We start from the raw sequence: 19,057 nt of genomic DNA on the forward strand, positions 1-19,057 counted from the left end.
CGAGACTCAGTATAAAGCAACCACTCCATTACTGATAAAACTCCACTCAAGAGGTCTAAGGCGGCACCTCTGGAATTTGAACTTAAATGTTCCGCAAACAACAATACATAAGATCATAGGAATTGTGTGTGGAAAAAAAGACCAAAGTCCATCTAATTCAGCTTCCACCATTCAGGTAGTCGTATAATGCAATAATGGAGTGTTGACTAATCATAGGATCTTATTGATTAGTCTACAGCAGACTCAAGCATAATGTGAGGAAGGCAGATCCAAAGTCAGCTTTTCCTGCCAAATATGCTACACTTAACCACATCGTCTCATATTACACGTACTGTATTCCAAAATGTTATTTTCTGAAAATTAATGATAGTTTCTAAGCAATCCACTTCATCCATGATGGTTCATGCACTGCTGGATAAGTTAGCTATGGATACAAGAATGAAGTAATATTGTACAGCTTTTCCCATCCTTCCAAGACTGGCTTCTTGCAGTCTCCATTTCCTTCATCCTAAACTGTAGAAATGATTCCCAATAAACCTTTCTCATCTGATCAGACACCCCTTGAAACCTCCCTCAGCTATCTCAATGTCTCTGTCTTTAGCTCAGTCAATTTTTGCCTATTACCGTGATGAGAAGCATTCAGGAATGTTTTAATACATTAAAATTGCCACTTAAGTTGTGGGAGTGGTTATTATTGATTATCCTTGTGGGGAACGTCCCAGGGAGAACCTGTACATCATCATTTCTTCTTGGAGGTCAATGCATGACAAGCTAGTTTTGTTAACATGGCAAAGTTGATTGAACAAACTCCAAGAGCTTTTCTTTTAGCTCAGTGTAAAGGTTCAGCTAAGATCAGAAATGGATAAGCTATTCTTTGCAAATGATTTAAAACAAAGTCTTAATATGATACAACCTCTTTTTATTCATGTTAAACAGAAGGAATGGCCTTTTCAATACTACCACTAAATCTCAAATTATAGCATCTTCCTGATGCATTAAGCACAATACTGTTCTTACCTCAACATTGACCTATTGGTGATGTAAGATTAAGATGCCTAACAAAAGGATTAATGAGATTGCCATCACAAATATAACAATTAAAGCAAAAAATATATTGTTTTGGAGCAATATCTTTCTACTATTCTGCAATAATTGGTCTTATGGTTAAGAGAACAAGTGACTGAATGATAAAACCAAAAAAGACTCCATGGTTCAATTCCCAGTCTATGACGAGTTAATCCAAATCAAGAATTACAAATGTGTTGGTGCTCCTTGATTAGGATGAATAAAAGCGGTTACATTTATAATTCTTGATCTCCAAAGTCTTGTTTTTGTTTTCAGTTTGAATGGAAAACTTGCTAAAAACATTTTAAAAAGGATCTGATAGGAGAGGGGAGGCAAAAATTGAAAGGAAAAAATAAATTGTATTTTAATGATTGAAAAGAAGCCTGTAGTTTATAACTCAAGTATAAATGAGTCTTGTCCCCTCACGTTCACCAATCACCACCGATTCTCATTAAGCCAATATGCAATTTGTTTCCAACACTGTGTCTATATATTTCTTTATATTAAAAAATGCTACCTCATGTTGCATGGTAGGAAGGCTGTCATTTTTACCTCACTGGGCTACTGTTGTACATCCTCTGACAGGTTGCTGCAAAGAAAATTAAAGGTAGCAAAAGAGGGAAATGATTCATACATTTATTCCAGCAAAGACCCCCTGGTATATTCATCCATGCAACTAAGTGCTAAATGAAGTCACTGGTCACAAAAGAGTGATTTTAAGACTGTAATCCAGAGGAGTTCAGATGACTGTGATATCTGCTCAAATCACACCTAAAACCTTCTAAACAAATTAACATTGTTTGCGCTTCAAGTTATTACTATCCCAGGTTTTAAAATGTTAGACAAAAAGAATCCCTATGAACCAGATAATTGTTTAGAACACAAACCTTTCAACCCTCCTATAGACAAGACATGCATGTTAGTCTAACCACATACATCAAGTTCAGATTGTTAGTGCATAGCTCTCTTTTGGATAGTGTCTTAATCCCTATTGTGTATTAGTTCTAGTTAGGGGAATTTTTTTTTAAAGACAGCGTAATTTTGTTCATGGGCAGGTCAGGACAGTCAAGTCTAACATGAAGCATGTGGCTGCACAGCCAGTGAAGTCTATCTCAGGTTTCCCTATACTACCATGCAGCTTTGCACCTCTGTTTTCACTGCTTCACTGCCTCAACGATGCACTGAAGCCCAAAAGCTTTTATGATTAATTAGATCCTATAGTACATGCTTTTCTTCAGTAAAAGATTGTTAAGATTATTTAATCGTGCAGCTGAAAAATAATTTGGGCCTAACCCCAACACAAGACTTCAATTTATGCTTCCTAACAGAGTCAGTAACCCATAAAAGGATGATATCAAAAAGCGTTTAAAAAAATGGTTGGATGTGGCAATTAATCTCAGTTGTTATGCACTCATGTGGTGTAGGATTGCAGTTCATTTCAGCTATCTTCAGCTCTTCAACACCGAAGCTCGTCTCTGGCAGTTACAGATCTCCAGCCAGAACTACGAAAAATAACTGTGATATATTACAACAGAATTTATTATAACAACAATCAACTGTATATGTAATGGAACACTAAAGACCAAGATTTGGACTGCGTCACACACATAGGAAATTTAATTGAACTGCATAATCTATCAGAAATGATTAGAGTCAAAGAAACCATAATAAACTGATGGCCTAAAGACCCCGTCTGCACAGCAAGTAATACACAAATAGTCATTTTAGTCAATTAAAAGACTATAATTCCATTCATCTAACTTAATGTCCAGAGAACTGTATAAACCTATTTGTATGATGCTTTATAAAAATTAGATACTGTAATAAATAGCCTCAAAAGTACAAATTTATTATGTCCACTACTTTGAAATGTTAAGGAAAGAAAACAGCGAATGGCAAACCAGCTATTATTTGGTAGACATCGTTCCAGAATTTTTATTCTGATCACTGGTCTAACCATGTTTGAGCATCATCCCCATGGAGTCCGATTCTGTCTCTTGGCTACTGGTAATGAGCCAAAGATCAATTGCTAATCAAAAGCTTCACCTTGCACAAGAGTTTTCTATCCATCCTCATATGTATTGTCTTGCAAACATTGAAAACTCACTCAGTGCATGATTCTGCTTCTAAACACCTCAAAATAATACTTAATCAACATCCAAAGAAAGGATTATGTTTACTACTTCTCTACCACTATAAAACTGCATTAAGAAGTGTATTCACTCTTAACAGAGCCACTGACTCCCAACTGCGGGACCTGCAGGGGATGACAGAGGTAGTGACCTCTGCACAGTGATGGGTCTGGAGCAATTTTTTGGGGAGCAAGAGAGGAGTTAGGGGGGAAAAAAAAGAGGTATGTCAAATTTTAATATATAAAATGTATTACTTGATCTACTCTCTTGTATCACCATCCAATGTCATTGAGTTACTAAATGAACTCACTTCAGATTCCTTGGTATCACTATTGCAGAAAATGTTAGTGTTAGGTTTCCATTTCCTGAAAAAAAGTATAGAGAGACCCCAATTAAGTGTGGGACAACTGTGTAGACAGATTAATCTCCTGGGCCTCAAGTCGCCACAGGTGGTAAAAGCCCTTGAACTCTTGCCACCATCAGTCCATGCCAACCTTCTGTTCTACAGCAAATAACAGTAGTTTGAGAGTTATCTTTTGGTACCAAACTAAGTTTTAAGTTGATTACCTTAAATTATTTAGCAAATGGTTAAACACTACACATCAATAGAAACAATGCAACAAACAAATGCAAGTTCTATATAGTAAAATATGAAAGACCAGTTACATCTCCAAACCTCTCATAAATTATATTATTAGGAGGCAAGAATGAGAAGAGTTGCATGAGGCCAGCAGTAAGACCAATTTGAGTCATTTTTCTGTCCTCTTTAAAGAAAATGCCCTGAAGCATCAAAGGGACTGTTTTATATGTACATGAAATCTTCCCAAAGCTGCACTGTATTTTTAAAAAAGTGTCCCAAAGAAAATAACAGCAAGGATTGAATTGTATCTAAAGCTTTTTTAGCAAATGAAAGGGTATTAACACCTAGTATAGCAATGTTGTTAGAAAGAGAGAGACTAGCGAAATGGCAGACACATGCCAGATGCAGCCTAGTGCAGGTAAGTGTGAAGTAGTGCACTTTGGGAGAAAACCATGGAGAGGTAGTAAAGCAGTATTATTTGAAGGGGGCGCTAGAGTTGAGCGAACAGGTGATGTATAATCACAAATACTCCAAGGTGGCAGAAGAAACTATAAAGCAATTAAGAAAGCACATTGGATAAACAGCTTTGTAAACAGGAGAACTGACTGCAAGAAACAAGAAAGTCACACTAAACTTTTACAAGTCACTGCAGTGCTGTGTAAACTTCTAGGCCTCAATTTTGTAAGAATATCAGGTGCTGAATAGAGTACAGAGGTAGTTTACCAGAATGATAATGAGAGATTAGTGGGTTCAGTTACATAGAGCGAGTGGAGAAGGCAGGATTGTTCTCTGTAGAGCAATGTAGATTGAAGGGAAAATCCAACAGGGGTATTAAAATTATGAAGGATTTGATAAGCAAAGGTAGGTTTAAAATAATAGAGTCTCTATTGACAATTCTGTATCTGCCAATGAGTCCGATCCAGGCTGGGGCATTGCATGATAGCTGCGTTCAAAGTAAGCAATCAATTGTATGGCTAACATCATCAATTTACTCAGAAAACAGTTAATTTAATGAGCAGAGGAAAAAGAACTTATGGAAGAAACCACAGCAATTTCTCCCAATTTAAGTTATGTCTGCCAGATATGCAAAGAGTGGAGGAGTTACACACAAATGTGTTTCAATTTAATCTCAGTCGCTTACAGCAGGCTTGACAACCATGGAATTATTAAACCATATTCATTCCCTCACCAACGTAACCTCAAAATAGTTTACGAATAACTTAAAACTACCCTCACACACAAGATTATCATGAACTAGGGAACATAATATGAAATCAGATTCCATTATGACTTTTCAAGCGGCCGTGGACAGAGCCTGAAGAGAACAATCCCAATCTCTGCCATCTCTCTGCACTCTATAGTGCCATGCCCCAACCTGGAGAAATCTCATTGGCTGATACAGAATTGTCAATAGAGATTTTGTTATTTTAAACCTGGTGTTATTCTGTTAAAGCTACTCTGTACCTTTTCCAGGACCTTGACATTCAAGAGGAAACACAATTCCAAAGGCTAGATGTGCAACTACACTGGATGGGTTTTAGGGATCTGGAATAGGTAAGACAGGCCAAATAACTTAATTCTTATTCTAAGATTCCATGGTGCTATTATATAGCCAAATACTGTGTACCACGACTCATCAAGCTGTGAATTACATTTATGGATACTATTTTTCCAAGGTTAATTACATGCAAATACAGTCGTTATGAATTACATGCAAATATAATTATCTACATCTTTGATGCAGATCTATGGATTTACAAAACAGTCACATAACATAATTTATTGCTGTTCAGTTTGAGCTAAACACAGCAATGTTGGTAAAAAAAAAAGGTCTAAAGACTGAAGCCCTTATCACATAATTTATAAATAGCCTACTATTCATGCATTCTACTCTAGAGGTGAGGTATTTATCTTATTTTTTTAATATCAGGCATTTGGCTGCTCTGTTGCTCATGGTAGATCAGAAATATTGCTATAATACAATGCAGCACACATGGGGCAATTTTCTCTAAGCTGCAGGACAGATTTAACCAGCTTTTGACAAGATGCCAGTTTGGTAATGGAGCTGAAACGACTTTAAGAACAGTGGTATGAAGGATCTGAAGACAATCAAGTTATCTGCCTTCACTCATTAAAGAGACTCAGAGACTCAAGGTTTTGAACGCTAACATTTCAACTAACGATTTACCTAGCAAAAAAAGTGCTCACATAAAGAGAAGTTAATAAGTTTCTATTGAAGATTTCAAGCACTACTTAAAACCATGCTTTAGCAATGTGCACAGTGGCTCAGTGAAAGCTTGAGTTATGTTTGAGACAAATCAAGAAATTTTCTGGGAAGGTTTGTTGTAACTTCAATTCTCAGGCATCATTTAGTCCAGAAATTCTCTGAGGACTTCACCTCAGGTCAGTGAGAGCAGCGCTACTCCATCTTACTGAACATCCTATTGGAGTCACCGGCAGTTGGTCACGGGCATCTTGTTAGAGATCTTCCCGGGATGCAGGAGGAACTGAGCAAGGACACAGAGACAGTGTTTGTTGCAGGAGGATGAGGTGAACTCCTTCTCCATTACAAATAGAAGACATTAGTCCTCCTCTGTATGACCTGCACCAAGAATTTCAGTACCACATGCAGGAACCTGTGTAAACTCTCCTTTGTTGCCCAAGCCATCCTGTAACATGCTGTTGTACGTCAGCTAGTGTCCTCCACACTATTTGTAGAAGTGGGTGTGCATCACAAGAAATGGTTTTGCCGTCAGTGCTCTAGTGTTAATTCTGCAGGTATCATTTTTATCAGCTTCAAGCAAGTTTGATTCATTATGATCAGAACTTAGACACAAAGCTGCATATGACCTTCAAGCAGGCATTTGAGAGCACATTGAGAAAACTTCCACTTAGGCACTGTTTTTCACTCTTTCACCAAGTAACCATCACAATGTAGTATTTTATTTCTACAATGTAGTTGTGAATTAAGGTGCCCTCTCCTTTTAAGATTTGTTAATGCTATTACTGCAGTTAAATGTAGACCGAGGTCTCTCTAAACTTAGAGGATACTTGGTATGAGGCAGCAAGCTTTCAAATGCACTTTCTAATTTCAATGTTGCAGCTTATAGAAGTATCAAGGATTTTAAATCTATTTACCTCTTTACTGAAGTGTTGTGTGTGGCTACTTTAATACATGATCAGTAAACCTCCTGCAACTAATGTTCAATGCAGAATATCAAGCTTGATACAAAAATGGAATGCTTAATTGTGGTGTAAAGCTCAGCTATAATGTTTTATATTACTCCAATGAGCTGGTTGTGAAGGAAATAGGAGTCAAACCACATCAGATATATTTCATGACGGAGGTGTTGGGAGTCAGCTATAATGATGGTCAAATCTTATTCAAGTAAAATGAAAGGAGGGTTTCAGTTATAATTGTGAATGTGGATGGGCAAAGGGGGTTGATCTTATTGATGCGTTCAAGGAATATCGATAAGTTAGTGCTAGGTAATAATGATTGTAATAAAAGTGGAAATCATTTGATAAAATCGCAAAAGCTGGCCAGTGTTAACTCTGAAGGCTGCTTTTTGCCTCCTGAAAAATCTGGTGCACATTCCCCTTGTGCTAGTACTATGTTTTTTTTAAGGAGAGAAGTGCTATTAAACAGTGGCTAATAACGGGTAGATAATTGGTGGGAAGCAAAAGAGAATAAGGAGAGTGATCAGCAGGAGAAAGAATCGTTTTGACTAACCTTTGGAAGAAAAAGTTGGACGGATGGTGAGAGAGGAAAGCACGACAAGCAGTCAAGATTTAAAATTCTATGCCTTGGGGAGGATGTTAAGGAAAGTGCACAGCTGTGGCTGATGTTGCAAATTATTACATTTGCCTATGTTAAGAGTTGCCCAGAGTTGCTGGTGGTGCTGAAGAACCAATTATAAATTAACAATGGCAAAAACAAAGGGTAATAAAGAAAGTTTGTAGATTATTTTAGCCTTTAAAATTCTCAGTCTTGTTTTTAAATCCCTTCATGGTCTCACTCCTCTCCATCTCTACAACCCTCCTCCACCCTTTTAATCCACTGACACATTTGCACTCCAATTCTGACTTTCTGAATGTGGCCAAATCTAGTAATTCCAATGCCTTCTGCTGCCAAGGCTCTAGCCTCTACAATTTTTCCATTAACCTGTTTTTAAACTTCTTATGTTACCTATCTGCCTTAAAGCTTTCCTCTATGGTAATCTTGTGATCATTTGTCCTGATCTCTCCCTTAAGAGCCCAGTATCAAATTTTGTTTGGTAACACTCTTGTGAAGCACTGTGGGAGTGTTGATCCATTAAGCATACTATCCAAATAGAAGTAGTTGATTAAAATAAATTCAACTGTAGTAAGTGACAGAAGTAGCACTGCCAAGTAGGATTAAAATGCCAACACACCAATTTTATTAAAGCATAGATGTTCCTCCTGCTTCTATTCATACAGCTTAGCATTCAACTACACATTGAATTATCCAGGCAAGTTTGGTTCCATTATCTCATCAGGCAAATCAATCCAAACATTCATCATCCTTTGAACAAATACAATTTTCTCTGATCTATTTTAAATTTCCTTTTCAGTAATTTAAATGGAATATTCTCCTGGCTTGAAACGTTCACCTTATCCATATGCTCATACTTTACATTAAAAAAAAGATCCCAATCAGGTCACACCATTTTTTCCCTCTTGACTATGAATAACCTTCGATATTTTCTCATATGTCATCACTTTTACACTTGGGATTCTTTCCTTTCTGATTCCAGTAATGATAGAAAAAGGGAACAAAATTAGTGGAAGATTAGCTTCATTTGACATTGGGGAAAACACAACCTTTGATATTATACTGCTGGAGTCATGCAATTAGAGACTCCATTTAGGGACAAGCTCACTTTTCAACATATTTGTTTTGGCATCTTTTAAAAAAAAAGAGATGCAAAACTAATGTTCACTGTTCATTCTGGTATGAAGCAGCAACTAAATTACATGGGACTGGAGTCTCCTACAGGTGGCAGGGAGGACTCATTGGTTCCCTACCCTGAGCAGCAGTTCTGAGACAGGTGTTTTTCTTCTCCATGATCCAGCAAGTTCTGTGTTACATGTTCGACATATGCCTACAAATTACAGTTTGTTATGGTGGTGTTTGAATTCTTAATCTTCAGTTTGCTGGTCCAGTACTGTAACCAAATGACTCCCATCTCCAATATCCAAGAAGATTGTACTTAGCTGAGGTGAGATTTGGCAATTGGTCAGCATGCCAACTTTACACTGTAACAAGGCCAGATTTTCATCTTGACCTTATGTAACCAAGAGGAATGAGTTTTAACTTTTTCGGTATGACATTTTACCAGGTATATCTGGTTGATAGGGTTGCCTGAAGTTTAAAGGCCCCTTTCCCCAAATGAAACTTTCTAGACAACTAGATAGGCACTTCAGAGTTAATACACAAGTGAAAGCAACATGGTATAGGTCCAAATTTTGTTTTGATAGTTACATGAGACCCTCTTCCACAGGGATCACTGCTACTGTCTCTGACAATGTAATCCAGAAGTCAGAGTTAAGGGTGAACTCACACTCATCATCTTGCACTAAAGGCTGATGAAAAGCTTGAGCTTTGTTCAATCAGAAGTTTGAACCCTGTAATACGTCATAAGCGAGCAATCTCTCTGGTCATGAAAAATTAATTTTACAAGCATGGAGTCTCAATCCCTCAGAAGAAAATTTACATTGTAAATTTAAAATTGTGCAACTTTGTGTTGTGTTTAGTTGAAGTTTCTCTCAATCCCATGTCTATGCACAATCTATATTTCATTTTCTCTACAATGATTTAAATGTAATTCATATTTCTTTTATTTCCTGCTTTCCATCTGTGAATATTCTTCATTCTGGTTGGCTGTTCAACATCTCTGCTGCTTTACTATTGTGAACATTCTTCATTCTGATAAGATGATCAGCATTTCTTCTGCTTTTTCTGTTCAGATGCTGATGCCCTATGGAGGTCACTAATTTCAAACCAGTGTCAGATGAGGGATCAGTCAGTGTTCTATAACCCTCTGAAACATTTGACAGTGAATAGTCAATAACTTATAAAGAAAAATGGCCAGGATTTTGAAGAGAGCTTCTAAACAGAGAAAACAGGGTAGCAGGGAGCAGGGGTTTAGAAACAGAAGCCCAGATTTCAGGGACATAGTGGCTAAAAATTCTACCAACGGTGATGCATAGGAGATAGGAACCAGTACCAGAAATGGTAGAATAGAGAGCGTGTGCTGGGGTATAACCCTGAATAAGAAAGAAAATTCAGAATGGGGATGGGGATTTCCAAATACAAAGTTGGAGAATAAGAACCCTGTGAGCAAGAGACCCAATGCACTCATCATGAGAGGAGTATTTTTACTATGCATTCAAAGGTCGTGGGCATCACTAACAAGACCAGGATTTATTTCACATCCCTAATTGCCCTTGAAAAGATGGGAGCGAGTTGCCTTGAGCTGCTGCAGTCCATGACGTGCATGGTTTCACACATGAATGTTGGGTAGGGAGTTCCAGATTTGACTCAGCAATAATTTGTGTGCAGGAGTCTGTTTGGGGTACAAACCACAATGTTCTGGATGAGTTTCAGACGACCAAGTTCTGAATGAGAGTTACAGTAACAGTGATGCTGAAATAAAAACACAGGCAGGCAAGATACCAGAAGAGCAATCTTCACTGGTGAACTCACTTGGATGCTGAAAAACACACGGATTCCATCACGAGAAAGGTCACAAACTCAGCACATCCATAACAAAAAAATCCGTAGCCCCAATATGTTTGGCCTACCAAAAACTAACAATGTATCCCAGATATTAATCTCTTAAACAGACAGACATCTCTACTTATTAACGTTATATGTGACTATGTATAAAATGGTCACTTTCAGCATGTTTTGCCTGAAGGTTTGGGTGGGGAGGGGAGGGATCATTATATATTTAGTGTATTCTCTAATCGTCACCTAATCATGCTGCATGGTTTTCTTGTTGGTCTCAACAGCAAGTTTGTATGACAAATGCATCATCAACGTCAACAGAGATCCTTGTGTATTTTCCATCAGTAATCTCACCATGCATTTTTTTCAGTTTGCAAACTTTGCTGTTCATGAATGCTCAAAGAGCTCAATTCAATGTTCCTAATTTTGGAAAGTACTGCCCAAGCTTCATAAGGCCAGGAGTGAAATGATTCACCATAAACTTCTGTCAATGGGCACTTTATTAGCTTCTCAGCAACACATATGAAAGGCTTGCAATGCAACCTCAAGCCTGCCCTCAAAATAATGTTTTTAGCGACGATGTGAATTGTCACTCTAAAAGACAGACTGATTAATTTGACATTGACTGTTCAGCAGCACTATCGAATAAGTAACCCTCTCTGGATACAAACTGGATGGGGAAAAGTACATACCTTTCTTTTTTAGGAAGGATTTTCTTGTTGCTAATGGACTCTGACGAACTCTCTGGTTTTGCAAAAACTTCACTGCAGTGGCAATCTAGGGAAAAAGAGAAATGCAGACAATTCGTTTAGTTACTGCAGTTCAACCAGCATACTGTTACCGACCTTCATTATTAATCAAATACAGTAAAACAAATAAATGGACATTTTCAGGGCATTTTATTTTATTCAAAGGAAATTTGCTGTGTATGAAATTTCTACCAGAATATCTTCAACTATCAAAACAAATTCACAGAATCTATGGAATCACCCAAAACACAGGAAGCTATTCACCCCAGTAAGTCTATAGTGGCTGTTTGTAACTATAAAAGCAATTCATCCAATTCTCCAGCTCTTTCCACATAGCCTACCGTTTTTCTCTCTTTCCAAATTACTCTATGAAAGCCACTATATTCATGTGAGAATTGTTACCTCTGCATATTTACCAATGATTGGAGGAACCATTCATATCAGGAATGTACCAAACCTGGGCCTTGTTCCACCAGCTGGGACAATCTTAGCTACAGCCACAAAGGGACCATTGTAATCAATTTCATGAATTTTGGATTATGGATGGGAGGGGATGAAAACATGAGGTTCAGGCTCCTAATCAGAACCTAATGATCTACAATAGACTTCCATATGTGATCAGGTAGAGAAAACATCAGGATGCACTGTCACCACCCATTTCCCCTTTGCAAGTCCCAATGATAATTTTCTGAGGTGAATAACAGTGAGAATCAGTTTGGGCTCAGCTTTTATGTGCTTCCTATTAAAATAGTCAGACAACATGTTGCTACTACTTACTGTGCAAGTCCACTAACTGACTTAAGAATTGACATTGATACCTCAACACTTCCTTTATTTGAAAATGGAGGTCCAGATAGACTCTCTCTTTTTGACATGGTAACAGATTGCCATCTTTCTCGTTTCCCTAACATCATGTATCGCTCTCCAGTGTTTTATTTTATACAGAAATTTAAATTCCTTCCAAAATCCCTTTCAGTGCAGCAACTAGTCTCTGTACACTCACATCTGTCCTATTCTCATTTACCCAAAACTCTAACAGACTTAGCATCACAGCCTCTTTCATTGGCTTAACTCTTTTGATCCTTATTTTTTTCCTCCAAAAACTCCAAGCAGATCTTTGACTGTGTTGTGTGCTTGATTGTAAGAAAAAAAAAACCACAATATAATCTTAACACACTTGAAATGCTGTCTGTCATTTTTCTAAATGTAGTTTGTGTGTTTTATTGACAAATAGATGACAAAATAGATAAAGAAAGAATTGGCTATCAAATGTGTACATTGTGACATTTGACTTGCATTGTGACCAGACTTTTTTTCGTAAGTTTTATATTACACAATTTAGGTCAAGTAACATAGAGACATCATTTAGGAAAAGTCACCTTTGTGTTAAATGCATTACTCATATTGACAAAATCATTACAGCAACATGTTCAATTCTGACACCTGTGGTCAGTGATTCAATTGTAAAATAATCTTCTATAATCGGTTAAAATGTTTTGATCCACATTATTCTTTGAAAGTAGCCGATTTTTAAAAAATGTGCCAAATTCTACTTTGAAAAACCTTGGTAAAGAGCAATACCCGAAATGAAGGATCCAGTTTAACTATTAGAAATGGAAAGGACAAATCAGAAGAACCACAGCTCTTCTTTGGAAGGACCACCTTGCATTGAGCAGTGCCTTCATTTTACTTGCAATCAATAGGTTACACCACAACTGTGTTTCAAGAGCAAATTATTTCACCACAAGGCTTCTTAAACTGTCAAGCTTCTTGTTGGAGTTTATCATTCCTTTGTTGTATATTTAAAATCCAATTCCTCCAATTTTCCACGTTCCCCCCTACCCTCATCCCCCCTTCACCATCTCCTCAAACTTTCTATCCCACTGAATTGACATTTAGACAAGTTTGCAGTCTTACTATTTGCGAAGACTTGCAGAATACTGCAGAAACAAAAGGAAATCTCATTTACTAAGAGCTTTAATTTAACCACTGTTCAATCACCCAACCCTAGAAAAATCTCATCATATGCATTTACTGTATCTAAGGAGAATCATTTCAGCAGGTCCTCAGAAGTTAACAGGTTCATCCGCAGTTACTTAAAATTTTTTTTTGAAGATATTGCAAGTCTAGTGTCCAAATGCTATTGTGCAAAAATTTTCTATTTGTATCATAACATATGTACACATAAAAGCAACTGATGATGGGCTGCATCCCCCGAATAATAGATGGGAAAGAAGAACAACATTAAGCTTTTACTTATTGTGTTGTACCATGCACACACTAACTTCTTTTAAAATGAGTAAAATTATAAGAGCCTGAAAGGTGACCAGAAAAACAATATAACAACACATAAAATTCCAAAGCCCTGCAGCAGCAAGAAAACTCTAACAATATGTTTTGTCTTTCACAGTGACATCACCCCGGGCAATATGCAAACATGTGTAACACTTGCACGTGATTGGCTCAAATTTCCTATTCATAAAACATCATAAAATTACAACAAAAACACCACATAAAAAGCCATTAACAAATAGCAAATAGAATTGAAACCCACCAGTCATCAAGGTCAATGAATGACAAACAATTTAGGGACAGACAACTATAGGCACTAATGAAAAAAATGACTAAGCAATTAAACTGTTCTGTTTATTTTGATTAAACCAACCACTGGAGCAACATTTGAAAATGTTGGAAATGCCTCTAAAAACATTTTCTATCCAAGATCAATTCCTATATGAGAACACTGAGCGTTTCCCTGGCCTATCATTGGTAAGTGGAGAATTTAAAAATACCAAGAAGTTCTACTGACATATACTGCTGTAAATATTACGATAAAGTAGGAGATGCAAGTAAAATTAAACAAGCATCATATGTGTTTCTTTGCTTTCATTATAATAATAGCACAACACAAAACAGATGGACAATAAAGGTAAAACAGCTGTTCCTTGTGTTATAAGCACACATCTATTTACTTATGGAGTACTGATATAAAAGAATAAATTTATTTATCAACCTGCAGTTGAAAAGGAAAACAGAATTTCCAGGATCTAATAAAAAAAACTGTGCCACTTCAACATCCCAGCACAGCAATAACCCTCTCATTGGAATAATTTTAATGAACCATATTGCAAAAATATATACCCAGATCTATGGGGGTGAAGGGATTATTCTAAGAGTGGTTAAAGCATTTTCTTATGGAATTTATTAAGTTATATACATGGGAGAGAGTGCAGGAATCCCAACCCAAAAGGAATATTTTTAAACTAATGGAAAAAATTACTTCAAAATGAAACTTTACATTTTATTCAAGTAGGAACATACAAGTACTTGACTTTCTGTCCTCAAAGAGAAAATGTGTTCACTTTTCTGAACATAGTTTTGTTAAAAATTAGTTACATCCAATTTAATCATGTAAGTTCCATCAAGAATTTCACCATAGGAAAAGACAATTACTTAATTGAAACTTCATTTTTATATACTCCAAAGCAAGCATAAAGAAACTGGTTCAACTAGCATTTCTTCATAAAGCACACTTATTTTTAAAAATCATGTACAAACATCGGACTTGCCCAGAGGGGAAAACCAACTGGTGGAACTTGAAACCATAAAAATAGCTTAATTACAATCATCATGCTTAGCAAACCCTGGTCAGTCCCTGTTTATTATACTGACTATAAAAGGTTATTGACCTGAAGCATTACCTCTGTTCCTCTTTCCAGATGCTGCCTGCTCTCCCATGCATTTCCAGCATTTTGTGTTATTTTTAATTTTGGATTTCCAGCAATCAGCAAAATTATAGTACTTTGCTGCTGTAATATATTGACAGTTTTATTTACTGCGTACTGCTATAGTACTGCTATAGTTTAACCTATAGTTAAACTAAGGTGGTAGACTTATTCAGTATTTTATTCTCAGTAGCACCTCTGGCGTACATTAAATTAAAAATGCTGAATGTTCATATGTGTAATACTGGTGCTCTCATTTTTATTTTATTTTAAAGCTGTGCATTGGGACAGCCACTTCAAAAATCTGCAGGAGGTTTGGCTTCACGGAAAACTATATAATCAAAACAAAATAAAGCAGAGGCAAAGGTGAGAAAAGTAACCCTTTCTATAGGATTTATACTGTGTAGATTGTTAAAAAGTAATATATATCTAAAGCACATTCATTTAAGTTACAAATTTGTTGTGCTGACTAAATTTACAAAAAGATGGAATGACAACCCCAATGTCCATCTGTTTGCAAATTAACAACCAGACACAAACAGAAATGGTAAGCATTGTGCGCCCTCTAGCTGAAGTTTAATTTCTTTCAAAGGAAAACAGGCCAGGTGCTTTGAATCTAGTGCAGCTATCAAGTTATCTCATGAAAGTGCCACTTTTTCCACTAATGGTAATGCTGCTGCAAACCAATAATCCTGTATCACCTCAATCAATTATAACCTAATTCAGTTGTTTTTAGCTGCCTGAAGCTATGCTGCCTTAACATCTTACTTCCTCTAAAGGGGCAAGATAAGATATCGCCCTACTGTGTTAACCCTTAATTTGCCACCTTGCTTTTAAACTTCCCAAAGATGACTTTTTCTTTAAGCAGAACACACAATGTTATCCAATATTATTTGCTCAGATGAAAATCCCAATGAATTTGCTGCCACATTCACATAATTCACATTTTAATCAAACTAAGCAAGCTTGTTTCTTAGTATAGATTTTATGCATTTTCTTACAGTTCTTTAATCTTTAGCTCTATACATACATGCCTACGTTAAATTTCCCACTGCAATAAAAAAAACAAGCCTATAGCAGCAAGAGAGCTGTGAGAAAATCTTGCAAAACTTCATGTTTAAATGGACCACAACGTAACAGTACCATGTTGTGTCATAATTGTGGCTGCATTTCAAAAATACTTCACTAGCTACAAAGCACTCCGGTAATAACAGGAGAGTTTATGAAGGTTTCTTCCTTTATTTCTTTCACACCCAGTAAAATGCAGCCTCACTTTGCATCAACATTGAAATTATTGTGTAAATGAGACCTAAATCTAGTGTGCAGGCCCAATTTCACAATGGAGCAACAATCCTTGGAAACTGAATTTAAAGTTCAATCCTTATTCCACTTAATATCCCATTCGAACCGTTACATCCTGATTACACAATACCAAATTTTCTCAATGTAAATGTGAAATGGCTTCACATTGATTGAAAACTTGTAGTATGAATCACATTTCCTTCAAAGCAATACACAAGGTGTTTTCATTACAAGCTGATTTGGACAAGAAGTCCCATTTATGGATTCAATGTACAAATCATTCAAAATAAAACTGTGCCTTTCTCAACCTGTCATACAGATGGTATTTGCAGCATGGAAATAATGACAGGATGCAATGGAACTACAACTGTTCTATTAGAGGGCACAATTTGCTAAAGAAAAACAAATCTACTTCTTGCATCTCACCACTATTTGATGTAATTAAAGTCTATATTCTATTCTTCCCTCCCTGAGCAAATTCTGGAAGTGATTGTGATTGTTGTGAGGTAAAGAAAGAAAAGGTTGCAAAAAATTCCAGTGCCAAAAGTACTAAGATAGAACACAACTGGGCATTCTCTACATTCTGTGCTTTCTTTCCCCCTAATAAGAAACTCCTCAAGAATGAAGCCAACTTCTTAGTAACTCAATGACCAAAGAATAAAACAAGCAATGAATAGAAGCTTTAATCAAATCTTTATTCATACCTGATAGAACTGAAATGCTTTCCTAAAAGTATTAATTATTAATTTAAATACAGGCAGAATGTACAGAATGCACACTTCAGGAAAATGTCTAAACTTGAAAGGATTTGCTAGAGAGACGTCAGTCACGTGGAAAGACTGGAGAAGCTGAGGTTGCATGCCTTGCAACAGATAAGGGTAGAGGAGTTTAAATAGAGGTGTTCATGAGGAATTTTACTAAAATCAGTGAGAAATAACAGGAAGGTCAGTCACCACAAGATACAGGTTTGTGATTAGTGACAAATGAAGCAGAGGGAAGACAAGGAAATATTACTTTAGTCAATGAATTAAGATGGAATAGAATGCAGACAAGTGGTGCTGGAAGCAGATTCCATTGTAACATTCAAAAGGGAATTGGATGTATATTTGAAATAGAAAACATTGCAGGGCTATTTTTGGGTGGGGATGAAATCAGGAGTGGGACTAATTGGATTGCTTTTTCAAATACCTGGCATCAGTACAATGAGCTAAAGAGTCTCCTTCTGTTCAACCATAAAGCTAATCTAAGTTTAACATTGGAAGTTCTTCCATCAAGCAAACAGTAAGAGAAAAAATTTGCCAGTTAAAACTTAAGCTACATTTTTGAAATATCACAATTTAAAAGTTTGCCCCAACATTATATTCTACCATCTGTAGTTTCCAATAACCAATTACAACATTTCATTTCTAAACAGGAGTCCTCCAGTTGATTTTGATTGCATCTCTGACTTACAGCACGGATGTTTGAAAACGCTATATAAATGACATTTCCAAAGCTGCAGGCTGCCTGATAAATTCATTAATCAAAAAAATAATCACTTTAGCTGCTATTACATAGCCACTTCAAGTAAAAAGATAAAAATCATTAACAAGTACAAAATTCAGCCTGCAGATCAATTCACTTTACACATTCATGTAAAAATATCTTTTATGCAATAAAGGTTCACAACATGTCTAAACCTTGTTACGCCAGTCTCAGGTTCCTGTCAAACAACGGTTTAAAAAAAATGAAGCTCTATTTTAATTAGCAAGATTCATGAGTGATTTGATAACAGCAGTAGTTGCTTGAATGCTTTCAGCTTGATGGGATATGGATACATGAAGTGTGCAGCTAGAATAGATTTGATGTAACTAGATATTTCTCTTTGCTCTTGCTTGTGACATGTGATTGTCTGATCTACACTTCAACCTTTCTGCCCCAGGCCCATCACAATGTACAGAAGAATCGTGGAGAATATTTCAACCCCCAAACCTGCGTGTACCAACCTAAAAAAGATTTTAATAAATTACATAATCCTAATATGTCCTGTTACTGTTGATTTCTGACTTATAGAACATAAAACTTTGCAGCACAGTACAGGCCCTTCAGCCCACAATGTTGTGCTGACATTTTACCCAGCTCCAAGGTATTTCTAACCCTTCCCTCCCACATGGCCCCCCAGTTCTCTATCATTCATGTGTCTATCTAAGAGTCTCTTAAATGTCCCTAATGTATCTGCCCCCACAACCTCTGCTGGCGGTACGTTCCGCGCACCCACCACTCTGCGTAAAAAAACAAAACTTCAATGACTTGCAGATTTTGTGAAATATGAGATCAGCCGTATCCATAACTTGATTGTATCTTCCTCACTTTGGTCTCAGAATATCCCCCAATACATTGAAATAAATTATTCTAGATAAAATTATCAAACAACAGGCAATTCTGATGTTTTTTTTTGAAAACCGTATGTTTTACAACAAAATAGATACATACTCAGTTGAGGTACTAATTTTATTCGACAATGCCAAATCATCTAAGAGTACCATAACTGCAACTTGGGATAGCCCAGTGGCACCTGTACACTTGCATATTATAACATGCACTAAACAGCATTCCTCATCCTAGCCTCACTGATATTCACACCAGGGGTACTCCTGCTGTTAAAACTCTCCAGCTCAGAGGAGAGTTTTATGGGCAGTTGTTCGATCTCCGGCACTTTATTAATAATAACATGGCTACAGAGCAGCCCTGTTGGAATTTGCTCAAGTGTT

At 36.7% G+C, this 19,057-nt stretch overlaps 1 protein-coding gene across 2 annotated transcripts in view; it reads right to left on the minus strand.

Moving 5' to 3' along the window:
* pex14 (peroxisomal biogenesis factor 14) overlaps positions 1 to 19,057 on the minus strand; it is a 193,024-nt gene that overhangs the window by 90,721 nt on the left and 83,246 nt on the right. For both annotated transcript variants that reach the window (XM_052039288.1, XM_052039289.1), the window contains exon 3: positions 11,224 to 11,308. In XM_052039288.1, coding sequence (XP_051895248.1) covers positions 11,224 to 11,308 — 85 coding nt within the window. The remainder of the gene's footprint in view (positions 1 to 11,223; positions 11,309 to 19,057) is intronic.

The sequence above is a fragment of the Pristis pectinata genome, chromosome 26 (assembly GCF_009764475.1).
Source record: "Pristis pectinata isolate sPriPec2 chromosome 26, sPriPec2.1.pri, whole genome shotgun sequence".
Classification (NCBI taxonomy): Eukaryota; Metazoa; Chordata; class Chondrichthyes; order Rhinopristiformes; family Pristidae; genus Pristis; species Pristis pectinata.